The sequence below is a fragment of the Schistocerca nitens genome, chromosome 3 (genome assembly GCF_023898315.1).
Source record: "Schistocerca nitens isolate TAMUIC-IGC-003100 chromosome 3, iqSchNite1.1, whole genome shotgun sequence".
Classification (NCBI taxonomy): domain Eukaryota; kingdom Metazoa; phylum Arthropoda; class Insecta; order Orthoptera; family Acrididae; genus Schistocerca; species Schistocerca nitens.
Window position 1 is genome coordinate 804,563,931 of NC_064616.1, and position 26,178 is coordinate 804,590,108.

The 26,178-nt window shown below is 41.6% G+C and overlaps 1 protein-coding gene across 2 annotated transcripts in view; it reads left to right on the forward strand.

Annotated features, from left to right (window-relative positions):
* Positions 1-26,178, forward strand: part of LOC126248829 (zinc finger protein rotund-like) — a 910,415-nt gene that overhangs the window by 675,816 nt on the left and 208,421 nt on the right. For both annotated transcript variants that reach the window (XM_049950241.1, XM_049950242.1), the window contains exon 3: positions 956-1,030. In XM_049950241.1, coding sequence (XP_049806198.1) covers positions 956-1,030 — 75 coding nt within the window. The remainder of the gene's footprint in view (positions 1-955; positions 1,031-26,178) is intronic.

Consider the following 26,178-nt stretch of genomic DNA (forward strand, 5'->3'; position numbering starts at 1 on the left):
TAGTAGAGTAAGGCACTCCGAGATTTACAACACTTTAGTTGTTACCTCTCCCACTGTAGTTTTTCGAGGATGTCTGTGACGCCGTCGTGCCGACTATACAAACCTGTGACCAATCGTGCGGCTCTTCTTTGAATCTTCTGTACCTGTTCCCTTAATCAAGTTGATATGGGCCCACATCGGCGAATAATGCTCAAGAATTGTTCGAACTAGCGTTTCGTAAGCGACCTTTTTGGTGCGCCTGATGCACTTCTTTAGCGTACCTACAATAAGGCTCATTTCGGCATGTGCCTTCCCCACAGCTGGATTTATGTAGTAGTTACTTCTTAAATCACTCTGGACGGCGTTTCCCAGATGAAATTGGTGACTCATTCCAGTGACAGACTATCTATCGCCCATCCAAACGTGTCGTCTCATTTCCTCCGTGCACGTGCTTTGTTTACTAAGGGTTTGTTGAAGTCACATAATACAATATCAACCCTGCTCCAATATCTCTGGATCTCATGAATGAACAGAACAAACTGGGTTGCACACCGTCAGTGCTTGTGATATTCTTGTTTATTCTCACGTAGGAGTTGTTCGATTTTCAAAAAAGTCATCATTGCGAGTACAATATACGTTCCATAATTCTGCATGAAGTTTACGTCAACCAGATACTTCTACTCTCCTGCGCATCGTTCTTGCTGTCCTTATTATGTAGATCGAAACGATCTACAAGTATTTTTTCATAATATGTGTGACATATTTACCGGAATCACCCTCTTATGCTCGATTGTACATTACTAGAACACATTTCAAACTGAAACATAATGCACGCATGAGGTATATAGCATCTTTTTAGACGTAGCAGATGGTTTGGCCTTTAACCGTAGCTGTATTTACACCCGCTTCTTTGTTGTTAATTACCAGGTGGCGATACTGATGCCTTGTTTGCTAACTGGTTGTTATTTGTTGGCAGCAATGCGGCCCCCACGGGAAGGAGCTGGATTACGCGTGGTCGCGGCAGTCGGTCGTCGCAAAGCAGGGATATGAGGTGAGTAACGAATCTCTTCTTACCCATTAATAACTGTAATCCTGAGAAAGATCCGTTGTACTATTTAGTGAATTACCAATCTAAAGAGCATTTCGCCGTTGCTCAAGCAACACACAGTTGCGTGTTTCCCTCTCTTATAACTGTGACTAAATGTGCAGTCTCTGGAGTGCCACCATTCTAGCAGTCACATTCCGTAGAAAAAAATGTCAGGGTTTCTAGACCTGTTAAACCCTGAAGTACCAAACACACAACCGAGCCCAAAGAGATACGAAACGCTCATGACAGGTATACATCAAATCTTGTGGAGGTCTGCACGTCAGCCACGACACCTTACCGCAGATCTTGCCGTAACTTTCCATAGGTCAAGAAAAACTTTTTAGCTGACATATTAGAATCGAGAAATCGATTTATATTATCATTTGCATCAGTGAAAAAGGATTTCAAAATAACTGGACTTCACCATAATTCTTGGCAATCGGTTTGATGGTCAGCAACGTTCCAATAAAATATTGTCCCATTCCAAAATGAAGGAAGATTAGGGTTTCACGTCCCGTCTAAAATGGGGTTATTGGAAAAGGGAATAAGATTAGGGTTTAACATAACGATAAAGTCAGTTAAAACCTAAAGTTGGGTGACCAGAAGGGGGTTTGAGCCAACGGCATTGCCGCAGTGTTAACATCGGTTCCCGTCGGATCACCGAAGGTAAGTGCCGTCGGGCTGGGCTAGCACTTGGATGGGTAACCGTCCGTTCTGCCGAGCGCTGTTGGCAAGCGGGGTGAATTCAGCCCTTGTGAGGCAAACTGAGGACCTACTTGATTGTGAAGTAGCGGCTCCGGTCTCGTAAATTTACAAATGGCCGGGAGAATGGTACCCTGTTCAGATGCTCCACCATATTCGCAACCAAAGGGCTAAGGATGACACGGCGGCCGGTCGGTAACGTTGGGCCTTCATGTTCCGTTCGGGCAGAGTTCAGTTTAATTTAGCTTAGAAGGGGGTTCGAACCATCGTCTTCCTGAATGCGAGTTCACAGATAGTGGAAGCGTAGGGAAGGAAATCGGCTTCACGGTAACTACCCCAGTCTCTATGACATCCTGGCTGAACAGGCCATAGATTTTCAGCAGAGAAGAAAAAGCTTCAACATGTAGTATTCTTGAAATTATACAGATTGGTCAAAGTAAAACTCGCCTGTTCACTTACAAAGGTAATTTATGTCATATATATATATGACATAATTTACCTTTGTAAGTGAACAGGAGACCTGCTCTATACGCAAGATATCGTTTATTACGTTCTGTTGCTGTGCGTTGGGATTGTTTGAGAACACCTGACCCTTGAACTCTTCCCGCAGACAAAAATTACACGCATGGAGTGATATCAGGCGATCTTGAAGGCCAAGAGAATTAACTGCCTTTTCCGACTGACATCTCCTCGACGATCACCACACGAACTCGTGCCAGAGTTATTTGAGGCATGCGGTGTTGAAGCTCTGTCTTATCAAAAGAATCCATATACTCAGTTTCTGGTAACTGATTACAGACTTTTCTGACAAGTTTTATTTTGGCCATTCTGCGTGAGCAGATGTCGTGTGTCCAAATTATTAAAAAAGAAGTGACTGATTGCTCCACCATTTTTCAAAATCTCTTAATCGTGGAAAATCTGACCCAAATCCTTAAACTATTGTTGTTGTTGTTGTGGTCTTCAGTCCTGAGACTGGTTTGATGCAGCTCTCCATGCTACTCTATCCTGTGCAAGCTTCATCATCTCCCAGTACCTACTGCAACCTACATCCTTCTGAATCTGCTTAGTGTATTCATCTCTTGGTCTCCCCCTACGATTTTTACCCTCCACGCTGCCCTCCAATACTAAATTGGTGATCCCTTGATGCCTCAGAACATGTCCTACCAACCGATCCCTTCTTCTGGTCAAGTTGTGCCACAAACTCCTCTTCTCCCCAATCCTATTCAGTACCTCCTCATTAGTTATGTGATCTACCCATCTAATCTTCAGCATTCTGTAGCACCACATTTCGAAAGCTTCTATTCTCTTCTTGTCCAAACTATTTACCGTCCATGTTTCACTTCCATACATGGATACACTCCATACAAATACTTTCAGAAATGACTTCCTGACACTCAAATCTATACTCGATGTTAACAAATTTCTCTTCTTCAGAAACGCTTTCCTTGCCATTGCCAGTCTACATTTTATATCCTCTCTACTTCGACCATCATCAGTTATTTTGCTCCCCAAATAGCAAAACTCCTTTACTACTTTAAGTGTCTCATTTCCTAATCTAATACCCTCAACATCACCCGACTTAATTCGACTACATTCCATTATCCTCGTTTTGCTTTTGTTGATGTTCATCTTATATCCTCCCTTCAAGACACCATCCATTCCGTTCAACTGCTCTTCCAAGTCCTTTGCTGTCTCTGACAGAATTACAATGTCATCGGCGAACCTCAAAGTTTTTATTTCTTCTCCATGGATTTTAATACCTACTCCGAATTTTTCTTTTGTTTCCTTTACTGCTTGCTCAATATACAGATTGAATAACATCGGGGAGAGGCTACAACCCTGTCTTACTCCCTTCCCAACCACTGCTTCCCTTTCATGTCCCTCGACTCTTATAACTGCCATCTGGTTTCCATACAAATTGTAAATAGCCTTTCGCTCCCTGTATTTTACCCCTGCCACCTTTAGAATTTGAAAGAGAGTATTCCAGTCAACATTGTCAAAAGCTTTCTCTAAGTCTACAAATGCTAGAAACGTAGGTTTGCCTTTCCTTAATCTTTCTTCTAAGATAAGTCGTAAGGTCAATATTGCCTCACGTGTTCCAGTATTTCTACGGAATCCAAACTGATCTTCCCCGAGGTCGGCTCCTACTAGTTTTTCCATTCGTCTGTAAAGAATTCGTGTTAGTATTTTGCAGTTGTGGCTTATTAAACTGATTGTTCGGTAATTCTCATATCTGTCAACACCTGCTTTCTTTGGGATTGGAATTATTATATTCTTCTTGAAGTCTGAGGGTATTTCGCCTGTCTCATACATCTTGCTCACCAGATGGTAGAGTTTTGTCACGACTGGCTCTCCCAAGGCCGTCAGTAGTTCCAATGGAATGTTGTCTACTCCGGGGGCCTTGTTTCGACTCAGGTCTTTCAGTGCTCTGTCAAACTCTTCACGCAGTAGCGTATCTCCCATTTCATCTTCATCTACATCCTCTTCGATTTCCATAATATTGTCCTCAAGTACATCGCCCTTGTAGAGACCCTCTATATACTCCTTCCACATTTCTGCTTTCCCTTCTTTGCTTAGAACTGGGTTTCCATCTGAGCTCTTGATGTTCATACAAGCGGTTCTCTTATCTCCAAAGGTCTCTTTGATTTTCCTGTAGGCAGTATCTATCTTACCCCTAGTGAGATAAGCCTCTACATCCTTACATTTGTCCTCTAGCCATCCCTGCTTAGCCATTTTGCACTTCCTATCGATCTCATTTTTGAGACGTTTGTATTCCTTTTTGCCTGCTTCATTTACTGCATTTTTATATTTTCTCCTTTCATCAATTAAATTCAATATTTCTTCTGTTACCCAAGGATTTCTACTAGCCCTCGTCTTTTTACCTACTTGATCCTCTGCTGCCTTCACTACTTCATCCCTCAAAGCTACCCATTCTTCTTCTACTGTATTTCTTTCCCCCATTCCTGTCAATTGTTCCCTTATGCTCTCCCTGAAACTCTGTACAACCTCTGGTTCTTTCAGTTTATCCAGGTCCCATCTCCTTAAATTCCCACCTTTTTGCAGTTTCTTCAGTTTTAATCTACAGGTCATAACCAATAGATTGTGGTCAGAGCCCACATCTGCCCCTGGAAATGTCTTACAATTTAAAACCTGGTTCCTAAATCTCTGTCTTACCATGATATAATCTATCTGATACCTTTTAGTATCTCCAGGGTTGTTCCATGTATACAACCTTCTTTCATGATTCTTAAATTGGTGTTAGCTATGATTAAGTTGTGCTCTGTGCAAAATTCTACAAGGCGGCTTCCTCTTTCATTTCTTCCCCCCAATCCATATTCACCTATTATGTTTCCTTCTCTCCCTTTTCCTACTGACGAATTCCAGTCACCCATGACTATTAAATTTTCGTCTCCCTTCACTATCTGAATAATTTCTTTTATTTCATCATGCATTTCTTCAATTTCTTCGTCATCTGCAGAGCTAGTTGTACTACTGTTGTAGGTGTGGGCTTCGTATCTATCTTGGCCACAATAATGCGTTCACTATGCTGTTTGTAGTAGCTTACCCGCATTCGTATTTTCCTATTCATTATTAAACCTACTCCTGCATTACCCGTATTTGACTTTGTGTTTATAACCCTGTAGTCATCTGACCAAAAGTCTTGTTCCTCCTGCCACCGAACTTCACTAGTTCCCACTATATCTAACTTTAACCTATTCATTTCCCTTTTTAAATTTTCTAACCTACCTGCCCGATTAAGGGATCTGACATTCCACGCTCCGATCCGTAGAACGCCAGTTTTCTTTCTCCTGATAACGACATCCTCTTGAGTAGTCCCCGCCCGGAGATCCGAATGGGGGACTATTTTATCTCCTGAATATTTTACCCAAGAGGACGCCATCATCATTTAATCATACAGTAAAGCTGCATGCCCTCGGGAAAAATTACAGCCGTAGTTTCCCCTTGCTTTCAGCCGTTCGCAGTACCAGCACAGCAAGGCCGTTTTGGTTATTGTTACAAGGCCAGATCAGTCAATCATCCAGACTGTTGCCCTTGCAACTACTGAAAAGGCTGCTGCCCCTCTTCAGGAACCACACGTTTGTCTGGCCTCTCAACAGATACCCCTCCGTTGTGTTTGTACCTACGGTACGGCTATCTGTTTCGCTGAGGCACGCAAGCCTCCCACCAACGGCAAGGTCCATGGTTCATGGGGGATGAAACTATTGTAACACATTATTTGAAGCCGCATATTATCGATCGGTGATGTACCGTTAATCATCAGGATAGAGGATGAGAAATTTGGTAATGTTAATTAGCTATTGCGTGCCAACAGTGAAAAACAAGCACGGGCGCATCAAAAACTTTCCGGACAAAAGAGCTTTCCATAACTGAGAGCTCTGTTCAACGATACTGATGTTCTATTACCTTCCCATTTGGCTGTCTGAACCTGAATTTGTTTCCTCCGGGGTTTTGCAGCGCATTTAAGAGTTACGGACATGCCCTCTTCAAGGGCTATGAGACACGCTTGATACATAATTCCTGTATGACAGACATATATGTAAGACTTTTAGAAAAGAAATGAAAGAGTCCATGCTGTAAAAGAATACGTGATAATCGTATACTTGTGGTAGAAATGTATTAGACAAGTGTCTAATAATTTACGCTGTTTTTTTCTGAAAACTGTTGACGTGCATCGACTCTAGACACATGTGCGTATTATGTAATTGTTACTAAAATGTCATTATGACAAATACGCTTAAAAAGCGAAAACCTGAATCATCCAAGAATGTGAGACAACTCGTTTACATAGTAATAACATAAACTGCGAATATGAATTCATTTGTCGGTGTAGCTTGTAAGTAGGAGAGACTTTCCAAACTTCCATAATTTTTTACTAAAGCTTATACGCTCAATAGAAGTATAAGGAGCAGAGACAGGGAAGTAAAATCTAACAGAGGTACACTTACGCTCTTGTAGTCTTGCTTCAAGAAATATCGACAGATGAGAAAGAAGAACTTTTCACCAGATTCGTAGTTACATGTCTGTATCTGAATGCACACTGTATAGACTAAATACAAAGCCACTACACGATTGCATGGAGAATAGCTCCAATATTTCTCAGTCGTCGTCTTTCAGATATTAGGTACGAATAAAATTTATGACCTCATTAAAATTTGTCGTAAATTCTACGAAATAAATGTCAGTTATAAGTGTCGGACCAGTGGAATAAAGATGTCAGAAATACGGCTTCTTCGGTCGATTTGTAATTTTTATTGGCTAGCTCTTGCACGGGTATCATTAAAAGCGCTCGACGTATTCTCCGCCAGAAAGTCTCGACAACTTGCAGAGCATTTAGGAAAAGAAGCATGACACACAGACTCCTCAAGATTTCGACTAAATTACAGTCAGCAATAAATTTTGTCACTTTGACTTTTAATTAAGTTAGAATGGGATGACGTCAGATATCAAGTTCAAGCAAAAGACGTGTCAATTAGCGATGAAAATACTATAACTGACAGCTAATATCGTTCTATTAACAACTTAATCTTGTAATGCAAGTGCCTAAGGCCCTTGTACCTAGACTTCATACGTTGCAAATGTTCTTCTCTTGTGCTTCGATTTCTGACCGATACCTGTCCTTCCTCAAACTGAAATGCAGAATAATATTTTACCTTCATTTGGAGGCGATGCATTCCACCTCGATACGAGAGTTTATATCTAAATTTTATTTCACTGGCTACACCGCACGCACTTCGTGCACTAAATGTAGTTATAAAACCTAGCGATGTACCTTCAAGGCGGTGAACTTAGTGGAACGGCCATGCAGGTACATCATTTTGGTTTCCATGCCTTGCACGCAGTAGCAGCTTTCCTTCACAAAGTACAGCTTTTTTAAGTAAAGTGTCAATTGTAGGTGACTATGACGAAAGCATATAGAGTTTATTGTCAAGTTTTCGTTGTTGATGAGGATGAGAAGGGAGGGACAGTTTGAAACCCGGTGTCGGCAAATAGCCTGCCTGCTACTCTCGAAAAGCGTTAAAGGGACCGCCGAGCTTAACGTCCCCATCCTACGAATAATTAGCAGCTGTACGTCACCACATCGCCTCCACTTGGCAGCCGAATTCTGACGAAGAAAACACCGAGCGAGGTGGCGCAGTGGTTAGCACACTGGACTCGCATTCGGGAGGACGACGGTTCAATCCCGTCTCCGGCCATCCTGATTTAGGTTTTCCGTGATTTCCCTCAATCGTTTCAGGCAAATGCCGGGATGGTTCCTCTGAAAGGGCACGGCCGATTTCCTTCCCCATCCTTCCCTAACCCGAGCTTGCGCTCCGTCTCTAATGACCTCGTTGTCGACGGGACGTAAAACACTAACAACCACCACCACGAAGAAAACTTCTTCTACCACCAGCATTTGAACCAGCTATATTGTTAGAAAATGTAGCTAAACCGAAATGACTCTGCAAACGAAATACAACATTATGATCTAAGTAATTTTGCCGTCACAAGTTGATTCAATGTTCGGTTGTGAGGGAGATGGGAAAACAGTTTGTTACTGTCTCTCACCGTCTTTTACCCGTCCCCCCAATCCTACCACAACTTGCCGTCATCCCTGCTTCTAACGTGTGTACGATTTTGTTAATAACAACAATAAACAATATAAAATGTTTTAATATAGTAATAATAAATTTTCATCTCAAGAAATACATAAAACCTTTTTAATATAATAATAATAATAATAATAATAATAATAATAATAATAATTTGTTTATATCGGTGATTAGTAGATTGCTTTAACGTAAACTTACGAGAAATTGGAGTTCAGAGAAATACAGCATGTAAAAAGAATTCGTCCAAAAATTTGAGATGTACATACAGCGTGCAGTTGATTTAAGAACTAGAAGAATAAGAACTGTCAAAACTTTCACGTCATAATCTACACGATATAAAATTGTTGTGTGCTCTTACCGTTATCAGTATTCCACATAGCAGTACGACTGTAAACAGGCACTATCTGATAATAGCCTCCAGACACACCTATGTAAGGCAGTACTGACCACTAGATGTCACGACAGTAGAAAAGGAGGCGGAGAGTATTGTGTTGTCTGTAGAGATGCAGTATCAGGAGAATTGGTCGATCAGGAGAACTCAGTGACTTCTGAAGTGGACTCGACACTGGATATCACCTGATTGGGAGATGAATTAGGGACCTTTCAACCCCTCTACAGCTTCCCAGTTCAACTGCTAGTGATGTGATTGTCAAGCAGAAACCCGAAGAAACAACAACAGCTAAACCGAGACCAGCCAGCCCTCGTGCTGATGGACAGGGACCGTCGAGCATTGCGGAGGGTGATTGTAAAAAAATCGCATGAAATCAGCGGAAAGAATCACTCGTAAGTTCCAAAATACTATGAGCAATCGAGCTAACACGTTGACTGTGTGCAGGGAGTTAAAAGAATGGGCAGAATGGTCGAGCACCTTTTCGTAAGCCACAAGTTTCTGTAGTCAGTGCTAAGCGGTACTTGTGGTAGAGTAAAATGCGAAGTGATGAATCACACTATGCCATGTAGCAGTCCGAAGGAAGGGTTTAGGTTTGGAAAATGCCTGTAGAACGTTTCCTGCCTTCACGGGCCAACAGTGAAGTGCGGCGGAGATGGTGTTACGGTAGGGGGGAGATTTTCTTGTTTGGGGTGTGCTCACTTACTGCAGTCGAGAAAACGCTAACTCCTGAAAGACTCGAACACATGTTGCAGCATTGTGTACTGCACACTGTAGAGGAACAGTTTGGAGATTATGATTGTATTAACATGACAATGCACTCTGTCATAAAGCAGTGTGTGTGAGACAACGGTCTGTGGCCTATAATTTCACTGAAATGGACTGGCCACTCCAGAGTCCCAACCTCAACCCAATGGAACGCCTTCTGGAAGAGTTACAACGTTGACGTCAGCAGGTTAACATTGTCGGGTCTGGTTTCAAAGAGACACTTATTTCAAGGACACTGATAAGGTTACACACTTTTTTTAGTTATAATAAGGGTCGGTCACCCCCCCCTCTCCCTCTCGCCTTCCCTCCTCCCATAGAGGTGATAGGAAACCTAGGCCCATATGAATCGATTGCTTCCCTTCCCTCTCCTTTATTATACTGGGTGTTCCATTTATCTGATAACTGCCTATGTGGCGCAGTAGATGCCAGGCAGCGAGCGCTCCGTTGCCCAGCGGTCAGTTGCCGTGTCGCCCGTCTATTGCTGCGGTACGACATGACCACATTTAAAATATAAGCAAATAAATTTTGTACTCGCGCAAGGAGAGGCTGGAACCGCCTGCCATTATTTTCCAAGCATTTCTGACATCTACTCAAGAAATTATAAATCACATGATGTAATTCTCTGAGATATTGAATTAACTGATTCACAAATATTACCCTTGAGTTCCTCTATCGTGTGAGGATTTGTTGTGTGCACTTTGTCCTTCAATGCACCCCAAAAATAAAAATCGCACTGAGTTAAATCAGGACTTCCAGCGGGTCAGATATTGTTACCAATCATTCTTTCATCGAACACATCGTGACTTACGTGCAAAGAAACACTGGCCGTATGAGCCCTTGCCAAATCCTCTTGAAGAAATGCGAAACTTCGTTCTCTTTCACTCAGTTCATTACAAATGGTCAAAAAAAAAAAATTGCACATATCTTTCACTTGTAACTGTCATTAAAAAAATTGGGCCTATTATTCTGTCACCACTAACTGCGCACCACATCCCTATCTTCTGATCATGAAGGGTTTCCTCATGAAGCACAACAAGTCTATCTGCGCTTCAATGTCGTCAGTTTTGGGAATTAACATACCCGTGTAAATGGAAACTAGCCTCTTCTGAAAACAGAATGAGGTAAGGATCCATTTCACCGTCATGCATTTGTTTTGAAGTCCATTCGCAAAACTTAACCCTGTGCACAGGATCACCAGGTCGAAGTTCGTGTACTACTGATACTTTATACAGAGATGCACGATATTTGTGTTTCAGCCGAAAGACGTCTAAGGGATTTTTAGGGGAATTTTCCAGGCGGTATGCAATGTCATCGAGACGAGCTGCTGTGAGCACTGTACGTCATCGTTTGCGCTTCTTGTCTTTAACACTTCCCGTTTCACGAAATTTATTCACTAGTTTGTGAACTGCATCACGATTCTGAACTCGAATACCTGCAAACTTCTGTTCAAACAATACGACTTCTGTTCAAACAATAAACAAAACGGTACGAGCGGATTCTGTTCGCACATACGAATCGTAAATAAACACTCCTTGTGGAATTGAATAATTCGCTCTTGCCATTTCTGTGTTCGCTAACTTGACTGTTACACTCGTGATGCCTGATTCACTGCTCAAATGACACTGTGTGACAAGGTGCGTATGTCTGTACAATCTCCACAAAATAAAGGGGGGGGGGGGTCATGGTGCAGTCTCATGGGACCCATTCGACCGGCAGGCGGCCAGGCGGTCGTCAGATAAATGGAACACCCTGTATTATGAATCCAGCTCCCCGAAGCCCTCCCCCCTCACCATTCAAGGTCTGATCTTCACAGTGAAAGGATGTAGCTCCAGCAGAGAGAAGCCAACACTTACAGGCATAATAAGAATAAGACTGTTGGACTTGAAACTATCTATGAATTCTGAAATTATTAACATTGTTATTCATAAATATATTCGATTGTACTTACGTTTTGTTACTTTTCTTCCTCCAGTGCAACATGCCCTTGATCTAGTATTAATAGAACAACTGGACAAAGACACTGACATACTATTGGCTAAACTGCCACACCAGCCAACAGATGGTCTTGCTAATTTATCAGACCTGGCGTTCAACTGGCACAGCTGCAGGTGTGTCCCTCAAGAGTGCTACTGTCTGCCAGCACTTATGACGCGACTGTGAGTGACTCTAAACATGTAAATGTAAGCGTGGTACAGGACTACCACTTTGGTGTGATAACTGAAGCTGAAATGTGGAACAAGATGGTGCCAAAGTTCAGTAGTCGTGATGTAAGTGGGACTATCTGTGTAATATGATGGGGTATATAAAGAATAAGATGATGAACGAATATGTTCCATCCCGTACTCCTAAAGAATTTCGTATGTATGACTGTAAAGTCTCTGTATTAGACATTTACGATGAGGCAATACTAGAATTAACTTCATGAGAGACAGGCACGTACTTAAAACATTCGAGTGTTGTGAAATCAGATGATCTGTACTTTCCACTATCAATCACCACAGATACACTGTACCGCAGATGCCCATATGCAAGCGGTTTTACTGCAAGTTTGTTCACCATTTAAGCAAAAATACCGTAACTATATACCAATTAGAGCAGTGTATTAATACCTGCATTCCCCCTGTACCAAAGTGTGTGAGCGTATAATCTATCAAGTCTACAGAGGCTCTGTTGACTGATGGAATTCCTATATACATTATCCCATGTACTGGACTGAATGCAATGCAAGTCGAATTTAAGGGTTACAGAAGGCAGCTTTTTTTCAATATTCTATGCTGGCCATATGCAGCGAAATTTGTGTACGTATAAATCAATAAAATATTATATATATATATATATATAGCTTCTTACCAAGAGTCAGCCCTCACGTATCCCCGACACTGCAGCCCCTGATGCCGCCAGCCCCGACATATCAGGTCTCAATGAGCAGCCGCCATCCACAGAGCGCTGTAACAATGGGCAGACTGACATATAGTCACGTCGTCCTCATTAACGTATGAAATAAGAGACTGTGATAATATGTACACACACAAAGATGTACACACAGCAGCTTAGTGGGAACCGCCTTTGATTCCTAAACATTGCCACATACTTGCTAAGCCACTGTGTCTAACATATTTTTATTATACTGCTAATACAAGTACACTGAGTAAAAGTAAGTCATTTACTTTACTTTTTAGAACCAGCAAATTGCCATTAGGTAAAAGGAGGCCCATCAATCTGGCATCATGCATTCACATCATAATGTTTATATAAGGACTCATACATAGAAAGAAGCAGGTCATTTTTAAACACTTGAGGCAGTAAGTAAAATTTGTGCGAAATTTCACACAGCGAAGGTATAAACCATTCAGGGAACACATAATAGTCTAAAGCATACAATCTGTGGCGTCTTTCAGTGTGTTTCCTATAAATGTTCACAAGCACTTTACATGTATTTCGTGATTTTAACAACTCGAACATGTAATAGGCAACAATACGAATATTGTCGTCTTGGAAACAATAGTCTTCCAGCTGAAGCACTGTGACATGATCAGGAATACACAAAATAGCTGACGCCTCACTGGACATCACTTACAATATTCCCCCCACAAAAGTTAATGCCGAGCATTGTCGGTCTGCAAAGGACCATAACCTTGTTCATTCTGATGATGAACTGGCAGTAGAGGCCAGCATATTCGTCTTTTATGTTGTGATGATAAATTTTTAAAGTTGGATACAAAGCTGTAAATAATGTATATTAACAGCAGATGATAAATCCACTCATGAGAGAAATGGCAAAGGGTGAAGGTGTTGAGGTGCACAGCAGGTGAGGTGAAGCAGCCACGTGACACAATAATTATGTTTTTTAACAATGCTATAGGTTGTACAATAGAGGCTGTAAATGCACCAGTGTCAGTGCGACGTCAGACCAGGAGCTGTATCCAGTAGTTTCAAACACATTTTAATGATGATGGATATGTATTCCAAGTTTGCCTAGATCCTTCCTGTGAAAATAAAGACTGGGAGGGAAGTTACACAGATGTTCGAACAATTTCTGCAGACTTGGCCGAATCGGTGCCCTGAAAACCTACAAACGAACCGCGGAAGTGAATTTCAAAATAAGTGTATCAAATTAGTAATAGGGTTATATGGAATAAACCATTACTCAACATTCTCCCTCATGAAAGCTGGTAATGTGGAGTGTCTGAACAGAAAAAAGCTCTTTGTGTATGCAATTTAAACTCCATGGTTCATACACATCGCTAGACACTCTCCCACAAAATACATTCTTATTGAACATCATATAGTTAAAATGAAACCTATTGATATATACAACAGTGGGCTTCTAAATACAGCATACAATCGTATTAAGATGGATCCTTGCAAGCAGAAATTCACTGTAGCTAATTTCTAAATACAAAACTGTGTTTCAAAAGTGTTACTTTCCTAACTGGTCAACGGAGATATTTACAGTGTCCAAAGTACATAGAACAAACCTAAGAACTTTCATCTTAAAGGACAACTAAAGTGCGAATATTGCAGAGAGTTTTTAAATGGAGGAATTATGGAAAAGTTCTGAACCGAACGCGTTTCTCATAGAGCGTGTCACAAGGCATCACGGGATCAAGGCTTTAGTGAGATGGCTTAGTTTTCCACCATCACAAAACAGTTGGGTGAAGGTTCACAATTTGGTAATTAACAGAGTGCGCAACCTCTGACAGTGCAGTAACATAACATGACTGCTAGGAAGTGCACCAGAGGTGGCGATGATATTCTTGATAAACTCCCACTTGAACTTTGTATCCCTGGATACAAATTCTATGGACCTGGAACGAAACTAAAACAGCCTGGCTATTAATCTGCTTGACAAACGATAAAGCCGCGTATATACATCTAAGAAGGGACATGGGAATTGGACAACATATTGCAACTTTCACAATTGATAAAGCAATGGATACGAAAATTAAATTGGGTGCTTGAATAATACCGAACAAATTATGAATGCAGTTGGTCATACACTAAAGAAGAAACCAACATGTTTAAAAAGTTGCAGTCCTATCAGCAGTGATAGGGACATAAAGTGTCTTGAAGAAGAAGAAGAAGAAGAAGAAGAAAGGAGTAAGAAGAAGAAACTGTGTTAAAACGCTTAGGGTTCTGTGGATTATCCCGTTTCTAAGTACAGTGTTGGCGGGGCTTAGGCAGTTGGGTCATTAGCACAAGAAACTGCTGCCATATTCTGAGCAGTAAAGAACGCACAAAGCTCTCAGGACCAATTACAGGAAACCAAAATGTCATAATAGGATAAAACCATACCAGAAATGACTTGGACTGCTTATTTAAAAAAGGAAGTCCCCTAAGTATTGTACTGGACAGACGACTTACCAATATAGATCTGCTTAGATTCAGCAAGAAACTTAAAATGTCAAGATTTCGTGGCGTGTTTACGTGGAATACTTTGCCGAAGACGAGCGTTGCACTGGTGAGTCTGGAAATTTATAACAGCATTCCAAATATCTCTGAGGCAAACAATAAACTTTATCTAGGAGGTGGCAAAATTGTGGAGATTCCTTCTGACTCTTCCAGCAATAATGATCTAATTGCAATTATAATACAATCTATAAAAATATTTGACTTATATACAAACATTAATACATTTAAAACAGAGGTAAAAACGATAAAAACATGTAGTAGACATTAGCCAGGACAGCTCAACAAGATCAGTACTTGATTTCTTGAGGCATTACATTTTGGTTAATAATACCGAGAAAATTTACGAGTCAGATCAACCAGTGGATATTCCACTTGTTGGCACGATACATGTCGAGTGTAATATCGCAATGAATTCATACGTTAAAAGATGACTAATACATACTATCTACAAACTTTTCCCAACAGTGGAACCAGGATATCCATCATACTCTGCAAGCGACCTGACGTGTGGCGGAGAGTACTGCTGGGAATACTAACTGATCCACCTACCCTGTTCCATTGGTGAATGGCGTGTGGGAAGAATGATTGTCACTGAGTCACTATATTAACTCTTAATTTTTTGAATTTTTCTCGTCACGGTCATTTCATGAGGTACCGAGCAGCCCAATATACCTTCCAGTGACTGTACACGCATTAAACCATTTAAAATCGAACGTTATTGACGAGGACGGAAATCCAGTAGATTTTCCGAGCAGAGGAAATCATGGTACCTCTTAATTTGAATCAGCGCTATGGGCATAAGGTACAAAACCAGTCCACACACCTGTCAGTACTCCACTCTGCAACAGCAGGCAGTGTGCTAAAACATAAGAATTACGAGTTCCTCAAGTCAACAGTACGGAAACCTCACAATGACGTCACTCCCTATAACAACATGATGAACAAATCACTCTTCAGAAATGTATCTCCCACAGACCTTTCACTGTAGCGACATTCGATAATAACGACAAAATAAGAATTCTGATTCAGTTTCAGAATCATTTAACAATTCTGAACAACGGTTTCATCTACTTGGAAGGCACATTTATCAATAATGATGGAAGCTCTCCAGCAGAAACATTGCAACTTACAAATAACGCTTTCCACATTCTGTCTCAACATATTTGATACAAACGTAATGACGTCGAAGTCAACTGCACAAGAAATACTGGAATCATATCAACATTCAGAACTTATGTACGCGCATTAAATTCAGGCCTGAATGCTCCACAGTATGTTTCAGTCACAGATCGTTAAGTAATGACTTCAGTATGTGTATCCCTCTAAAATGTCTATGGGTTCTTTGAGGATAATAAGCGAGTCCTTTTGAACGCCAAACGAGAACTGACTCTCATTCAAAGTGCTTCAGACAATAATGTGTACATTCGACAAGTGCAAACAGCAGAAAATAAAATTGTTTAGGATAATTTGGTATGTAAAGTTCAGCACATATTAATATCAGATGAGGACCATTTTAGACTTTTACATGTGGTAAATTCTGGAGTTCAGCTGCCAGTGGGAACTCTACAAGTATCCAGTTCTACCAACAACATCAGGACATAGCTGGTCAATAGAGACAACTGTTCAACTATAAACTCCTCAATTAATTATTCTGGTGCCGAAGACAGACAGGAGAGGGAATGTGAATAAGGATTCCAGCGTATTCAACAACTGTAACCTAATCAGTGCAGTAGTGTTACTGAATTCAGTATATTACCCACACGATAATCTGCAACCTGACTAGAACAATTACAAAATAAGTCTACTGTACGATATGTAATCAAGGTTTTGCTGTTCTTACTATGAGGGTGATGAATTTGGATGCATGCTCAGCCCACAGTAGCTTAAAGAATTAGTCGAAGATCTCATGATCGACTGCTCTGAGCAAAATTAGAGTATTAAGATAGGCCCTATAGACATCCTTGTTGATTTTGGAAAGGAGGAGGAGATTAATGTTTAACATCCCGTCGACAGTGAGGTCATTAGAGCTGGAGCCCAAGTTCAGATTAGGGATGGGTGGGGAAGGCATTCTGCCATGCCCTTTCAAAGGTACCATCCCAGTAATTTCCTGAAGCGATTTAGAGGAATCATGGAAAACCTAAATCAGGATGGTCGGATGCACATTTGGCCCGTCTTCCTCTCGAATGCTAACCACTGTGCTAACCACTGTGTCACCTAACTCGGTCCTGAATTTGAATCATTAGACTATTTCCCTCCAAGCACCATAGCGTACGCATTATTGTTACATAATCACGTGATAAATTACTCACCTCACACAGGTTTTGTAGAGTGATTAGTATAAATGTGTCAGTGCGGCTTCACACCAGAAGCATTCCATGACGACACCACAATGAGCGAACATCGTCACGGATGTGCAGGGCTTTTAGGCCTGTGTGGACAGTTTGTGTCTAAAGACGCTGCATTCCTTTCATTCGCCAACACTTGAGAGGTACTGAATATCGTCGCTTCACCCAAACTGTTTAGCGCAGTATAGAATCCCAAGATTCTACAGACAGCTGCTTGGTTGACTCACTATCACCACGGAAAGTGGTGGGATGACGACGGATTGCAGTATTAAGAAACAGCGACACCGCGCCGAATATACGATGATAAAGACAGCAAAGTTTGCGTCAAAGACCGTGAAAAAGTGTTCTGGCTTAGCGACAATTTCAAAAGTGCATCAACAAGGGATCTTGAAGATTATAGCTGCCCAGCCATTCAGAGACTCAGGAAAAATTGTGGTAAACAGATAAGAGATAATATGTGTGCTTCAGAAAAGCACAAAGACCTTTAAGTTGGAGTATCAATAAAAGACATTGTCTTTTTTTAAAACTGTGTATTATTTTATTTTATTTATTCACACAATACACTTAGAGGGTTCAGGTAGGTATTCATTATACACTGCCTGTGAGGTTCACTGAGTACAGGGGTTGTAAGCCTCCTCTAGAAACTTTTGAAAGTGCCACCTGTGCGTAGTCACCTGCTTCCAAGGCACCATGCGGGTCTCTCTGTACACGATAATGGGCCAATAATGTTTAGTATGTGACGTGAAGTGCACACCTCATCTGGAAAGTGGACTTTCTTCATCACTGCGACGTCTATGTCACAATTTTTTTTATATACAGACGTGTGTAACCGCACCACAGCATGTGACGGCGAATGCCTGCAGTGAGCCGCCCTGGCAAACGCCAGCTCGGAGCAGCAGTGGCCGTATCTGCCCAGGTGGCCAGTGATAATGACCAGCAGCCTGGGTACAGCTCTGCAGATAACTACATCGTGGCAGTTGGCGGGGGCCATCTCTCTCACCTCTGGTTCGATCCTCTACCGTTGACGTAGAACACCACAAAGTGTCTGAAAAATATTCTTCACTGGGTGGGATGCAGCCCACGTATGACAAATATGATATAGTGCATACCTGCAGTGAAATGTACACCAGTGTGATAGCGCTGCCGTTTACTGGGTGCCACAAAGCGTCGGAAGAAAATATTTTTCTATTGAGGCTAAATTCCACCGCCGCTGAAGTTATTAACCAACGAACACACTAGCATGATAGCGAGAAGGCTCTGGCATGCCCGAGACTGTGCATGCAGGATCCAACCTGTCTACACAGCTACACAGCAGTAGGCAGCCTGGATTCCTGTTGGCTGAAATAAGCAATGGAACGCAATTCTCGCCTATAGAAAGGACCACTTTGTCGTGGATTGTCATTCCGGTCGGATCACTAACAGAAGGTACTTAGCTTCCTGGCTTCTGAGTAGACTGTACGGAGCCACTCTTCGGTGCTTCTCAATACCTATCCCAGCCTTCCCTTCATTCCTATACTGAGTAGACAGGCTAGAGCAACTCTCTAGTGATTCTCAATAGCAACCATCCCACCATCCCAGGATTCCTTCCTTCCCACTGAGTAAACTGGCTAGAGTACTCTCCAGTGCTTCTCAGTACGAACCACTACTCCTCCTTTTTTTTTAAAGCTCCTTCCCAGAACTCGTCATCGTTCAGTGAGCTATGGTGGTGCTAATAAGCATCCCACACTGAACTCCAATGATTCTACAGGTATGTGATGATGTAATAAATCCGTTATTGTAATGACGTCACAGTTGCGTTTTAATATACTGGCGACTAGTTAGGAACTACCAAATTTATTTTAAAGGTAGGCCTATTAAAGCTGCACTAATAGTGCTTGCTTAGGCGATAATAAATTCACACATAGGTAATAAACACGTGACACATATTCACACTGAATGTTAGACCACTTTCACAGTGTAGATGTATTCATGAGGTGCAGTTGAACCTGCTAGTTCGAAACTAGTCGCCAACATAATAAAACACATCTATGACGGAATTACAATAAATAATTTATGTTATCCAAGTTGCTGTCGCTGTCCTGACTTCATGTTGGAAATACATAGTGTGTGTGATGATTTCTGTCCATATTGTTATTTTTGTCTTTATGTTTTAGCTACAATCTGATGACTAATTTCTCTTTCTGCTGCACATGGGTGCATACCGTCAGCTCCGATGAATGACAGTACACTTGAGGATTTGATGAAGCGACTTTGCATTCCAGAGGTTGGTACATCGGTAACTGCCGAATCTCGTGAACGTAAGCACCCATTTTACCTCTCCCTCTCCATGTGTGTGAATAATGCAGTTACCGAACGTTATGCTTGTTTTATGTTTGTTGTAGAATTCTTCAACAAAATCGCACTTATGGGCATCGATCGGGTATTGCCGATTTCAATAACAATTAATTCAGTTCTGCAGTCACTTACTGAGATGGATTCAAAGGATGGTGTTCACATAATAGCGCCAATGATCCTCATAATTGAGCCATCGGCTTTCTCTACTATGAGGTCATCAGGAACGACTCCAGTGATTGATGGGCAAATACATAAGTAGTAGTTTTTTCTATTATTCTCCTACAATAACATGCTTGTTACCCATTAGGCTGTATGCATTACTAATGTGATATGTTCTTGTTTGTTTGTGGATGCCGTTGTGATGCTTCAGAGATAGAATTAGCTCATTCAGTGCTGCAGTCTATGATGGAGACTGGACCCTCATCATAGTCTCCAGAATTAGCTCACGGGGGTTGACTCGAGTCATTGAGGAATGAATACGCGAGCAGAAGTTGTTTCTGTTCTTCTACAATAACATGCTTGTTACCTACACAATTGCATGCATTACCAACATGAGGTCATTTTGATAGTTTCTGCGTGCACTTGATGAAAATATTGCCATGAGCCAAGGGGAGTGCGGATCGATCTGAACGTAGAGTTGGATAGGATCTTATGAGAGATAGCAGCCAATAGTGGTGTGACGAATGTCCCATGGACTGATTCGGGCGCTTCTAATCTGGAACATATGTGAAAGTACTTTAGCCAACTTGCATATATCTTTCTTTTCATTACACATGATACATAAATCTTTTGTTTCTTTGCAGGTGGCATGGATGAGATATGTGTGCTTGCGCCTGTGACAACAACTGATATAAATGACGGTGCAGCAGTGACCAGACTGTTGCTGACTGGCCTCTCACCGACAATGATTATGCACCCATTGCTGGATGTGTCGCAGGCAGGCCCATCAATGACAATGTCGTATTCACCCCAGGTTGGTCCATCATCGTCACCATGGCATTGCGTTACAACTCAAGTTCTTTTTCCAAGGTCTATGCCACACTCTCCACACTGGCTAGAGTACTCTCCAGTGCTTCTCAGTACGAACCACTACTCCTCTTTTTTTTTTTTTAAAGCTCTTTCCCAGAACTCGTCATCGTTCATTACATGAACGTTGCCATTGGGCATCACTAAGACACTGCCCTGGGTCTAGCAGCAGCAGCACCCCCACCCACTCCATTATGGGTCACCAAGTAAGTCCTGCAGCTGCATCGGAGTACTCTGTGGCTGCTGGCACAGTTGCTGACAAGATATCACAGGATCCCATTGACAACATTAATGTGGGCAACAGAGATCCTGCCACTTTCCTTAATGGTGGTCAAGCCGTCCTGGAAAGGCACCTCCCCGAATTCATCAACGACTCTCGATATCCTGCCTTTGTGCAAAGCGGTTATGTCCTGTGAACTCACGCATCCTGTGAAAGAGGGCAGCGGTACTGTTAAGTAAAAAAAGCATCGTCCAAACTTGGGTGTACTCGGATATTTTTCCGAAATGCTGGAAAGAGGGTCTGGTACGGCGCTCAGCCATGTACCCAACCTTGATTTTTACTCACATGCCTTTGATCCATTTAGTGGTGGTCCAGTTTCATCCCTGTCCCAAAATCTATTGCTCCTAAAAGCATCCATTAAGATTTATAATCTTAAGGAGAAATATTGCTTTGCACAGTTGCTTCTTGCTTGCAATAGAAATTACCCTAAAAATACAGCTGATACGAAAACATATCAAACATCTCATGTCCGTGAGCATTACAATGTCCAAGGCATCTCGTTCCCCATAACGGTACAGGAGGTACCAAAATTCGAGAGGCAAAACCCTGATTATTCAGTTCACATATACGGCCTAGATGTTGATTATATCAAGGCAGAAGATAGCCATGAGCACACTGTACAGGACAAAGAAGTTAAGTATGAAGTAGTTGGACACCTCTAATTTTCAGAACTAGCCAGTCAGCGCCCTAAACGTGTAGATTTTTTGCTCTTCTCTGAGGGCGAGAAGCAACACTTAATGTGTGGATCAAAAACGTTTCCTGTGTCAACTGTCAAAAAATAAAGGAGTAAGGTAGTTCTGCTATAGATGTCTCATCTCGTTTTCCAAGAGAAAGTATTTTGGAAAATACCTCATCGATTACTCAAGCCAGGAACTAGTACATGCGGAAATGCCTACCGAGGATAAAAAGTTCTTAGACTTTAAGGATGCCACCACCAGGAGTGATGTCCCTTCATCATATACGATGATTCTGAGTGCCTCCTAGCTCTTGTGGCACGTTATGAAGGCAACTCCAATGCCTCCCATACTACCTTCACAGAACAGCACGTACAGTATGTGGTAGCATATGTAATTGTATTCTCATATGACTCCAATCACAACAAATTCGAAAATTACGTCAGGGATAATCCTGCAAGATGGTTTGTCACTGAGCTCGAAAATCTTGTGTGAGAAGTTGATGGGATTTATCACAACAACGTTCCCATGACTGACTCATAGCAGAATGATGCCTTACATGAGCAGGCAGTTAATTATTATATTTGTGTACTGCCACTGGATAGACAAGCAAAAAATCTACATAGAGCCCTATTTCATGTAACAGGGAAGTTCCACACGCAGCTCACAACCCATGCAACTTGAAGTATCAACCGCCATGGCACATACCAGTCGTCGTTCATAGTTTGAGCAGGTATGATGCCCACTTTCTCGTTGAGCATTTGGATGGTTTGGGTTCAAAGTATGAGAAAGTGTCATTCATGATACTGTTGAAAACTGTACTTTTTTCCAAGAGAATCATGCCAAAATTAACGCTCAGCTTCGTTGATACACTACGTTTCATACACTCATTTATTCAGAAATGTGCTGAGATGGTGTATCAGGAGGACATGCTTATCACGAAAGCCACATATTCTGATGATCTCAAGTTTCATACTGTGACCGAGGAGTGAGTCTTTCCATACGAATAACTGGATTTGATGAAGAGACTTCATGAAACCACATTGCCCGACATAACCAGATTCTCTAATAAACTGACAGGCACTGCCATAATGGATGTGGAATATGAGCATGCGATGAATGTTTGGCAGGTGTTTGGCATCACTGATTTAGGAGAATCAGCAACATTGTAGATGAACACCAATGTACACCTGCTGAAGGGCATTTTCGAGGAATGCCAAATTCTATGCCTAAACACAGTTTCTCTGGTTCCTGCCTTCTGTATCACCGTGACACGGCTTTCGTGGGACATAATGCTATGAGGAACACGTGTGAGCACCGAACTGTTGACCGATGTTGAAATGCTGCTGTTCTTTGGACGCGGAATTTTCGGGGGGATTTAGCCAGGGCGTGCAGAGGTACGCTAAGGCAAATTGCCCGTAAATGAGTGAGGAGAAGTACAGGGCATCTGAACTATTAACTTACATCCTTTACTTGGATGTAAACAACCTCTACAGGAAAGCCATGCAACAAACTCCTTCATTTGGAGGAATCCAATGGCTGCCTGAAGAGGACATTATCATACTAAAAGAAAAGATCCATGACATGGCTGCTAATGCTCGTGAGGGATGTGTTCTGGAGGTAGAACTGACACATCCCACCCATTTACATGACAAATGGTTCAAATGGCTCTGAGCACTATGGGACTCAACTGCTGAGGTCATAAGTCCCCTAGAACTTAGACCTACTTAAACCTAACTAACCTAAGGACAACACACACATCCATGCCCGAGGCAGGATTCGAACCTGCGACCGTAGCGGTCGCGCGGTTCCAGACTGTAGCGCCAGAACCGCTCGGCCACCAGCGGCCGGCCCATTTACATGACACACACAGTGGCTCGACATAGTGTCCAAAGTGCTGAGTCCCTGAAATGACCCCATCCCGAAGCTTTTTGCAATGCTGAGGAACGAGGAGCGGTATATTCTACACTACAGAAACCTCAAGTAGTGTGGAACCTGTTAAAATCACCTGTAACACCTCCTTCAAGCTGCGCTGCTGGTGAAAAGACTATAGTGATCTAAACACCGAACAGAGGGCTCTCGCGGTGTGTGACTTTGCAAAAGTGTTTTACAAATTGATTATTAATTCATTTTTTCGGAAAAACGAAGGAGAACGCGAAATTCAATTAGTTTATCGTTCGGACAGTAGTCGTGGCGCAAGAGATTACTTCTCCGCGACAAATTCCATGCATACCGTCATTTTCAATGAAGGACTACTCAATGCGGAGATGGCCAAGGTTTCAGCGCAGTTCACAAAACCTGTCTGTATCGGTATGTGTCTTCTGGACCTGTCCAAACTCCACATGTACCGATTCTACTATGAGTTTGCGAAGCCAAACTTCACCTATCCCAAGTTATTTTATATGGATACAGACAGTTTCTTCTGCTTGGTGAACAGCTGCGATTCATATGAAGTAATATGGTACAGTCACATATAATTCAACATGTCTGAATGTGCAGTCGATAATCCTTTTGCAATAACACCACAAAATAAGAGAGCTATCAGCCTGATGAAAGACGAGACGAATGGTTCAGAGTTTGTGGAGTTTTGGGGGCTAAAGTCGAAAATGTATACGTACTGCATAGATGGAGGTGCCACGCAGAGGCGGGCTAAGGATGTGTATTGCCGGGCCTCAAAGGCTCTCATAATCGAGGATTACAACAGATGCCTGCTCGAGAGCGTTGGCGCCGCTCCGTACGTGGTGCACCAGGCAGTGTTTCAATCACGAGGCCATGAGGTACATACTACACTGCAGCTGAAAGTAGGGCTGTTCCGTCATGACGACATATATATCGTACATAGAAATATGATCAGAAAAGTATGTGTAAAATGTAAATATTGTACATAGAATAAGCAGAGAGAAAATCATTAAAATGTAAATTTTGTGTAAAAGAATAAAAAGTGTATCTAGAAACAAAAATGGGAAACGTAGTACCTAAGCTGTTCGTCTCTCTACTAGTTTTAGTATAAATAAATGCTTCTGATAGTCATAAGTCATCAAAAAAAAATAGCTTTGTAAGGAACTCAATGTATATTACTCATCAAAAAATTTATAGATTGCATCTGTAAATAAAATCATAAACGAAAGAATTTAATAAACAACAAAAAATATTGTAAAAAGTTATATTCCAAAAACGGAATTGTTAAGAATAAACCATTTGTTATTTGCCACATCATTGTTATTATTTCCAAACTCTTTCAGTATAGAATTATTCTTAAAAATAACTTGTTTACAGCAAACCTGAACCTTTCCCCATGATGCACAAAACTTGAATGAAGAGGTTTACTCAACTGAACTAGTTACAAAGGCTGATAAGGGAGAGAAGGAACCTGAATCTTATTGGTCCAGGGGGAGAAGGAGGGGTTTCCTGCGATCTCAATGCTTCCATTGTTCCAGGGGTTTCCCACCAATTTTATATCACGTGACCATTCTCGAGATATGTTATGACTTTGAATATAGCTAGTCCATTTGCCTAAGGTGCGTGGGTAGGACAGGGCTTCCCCTGGATGACCGTGGTCAATTGCTGGTGGTTCCCCAGGAGGTAGGAGAGTTGGGTTAACCTTGAATATACCTAGCACAAGTGTATAACTTGACAACAGAATTTTTTTATCAGTGACCTTAATATAAGTGTCCCTTTAAACACAGGGGGGTTCCATGAGGCTGGTCGCAAATCGTGGGGTTGTCTATAAGAAGAAGATAGCAAAGCCAGAAGACTATACCAAATTGCAGAATATTGGTAGAGGGAGTGGCATTTGACACTGGAGGCACGTAAACGTAATGTACTGCATATAAATAGGAGAAGAAACCCGCTCACTACTGTTCTATTAAACTATTGGTGATAAATCACTGGTGGCAGTAACAATCGCAAAATATCTAATACCATCTAGACAGACCTAAAGTCGAACAGCCATATAAGACAAATAGTAGGAAAAGGGGATGCCAGGCTGATGGGAATCTTAAAGAAATGTAATCCATTATCGAAAGAAGTGGTTTACAAAGCATCTACTTGACTGATTTTCTTTTTAGAGTATTGCTTGTCTGCCTGGGACCCTTCCCAGGTTGGATTAATAAGAGAGGCAGATAAGATCCAGTGACAAGTGGCATGCATGTAATTTCTTAGTCAGTGCTAGAAAATTACACAGATGCTAAAGAACAACTGCAGTGGCAGTCGCTATAAAAGAAGCATTGCATATCACGCGAAGGGTTTGTTGAACTATTAAGTATGTACATTCTAAGAAGATACAGCAACTTAATACTTTCTTCCACACATGTCTCATGAAATGATCAAAGTGGAAAAATCAGAGAAACTAGAATTATTATGAAGTTTACTGACAGTCATACGTTAGGTTCAACTTAGGCATCCCAAGTACAATCCTGTATACTCGTATATGTATATTACAAATGCAGTAACCTCATTTTTCTCACTGTCACGCAGAGCAGAGTTCAAATTATTGAATCCGCTTTTTGTCACATGTACATCTACTTATATATATATATATATATATATATATATATATATATATATATATAT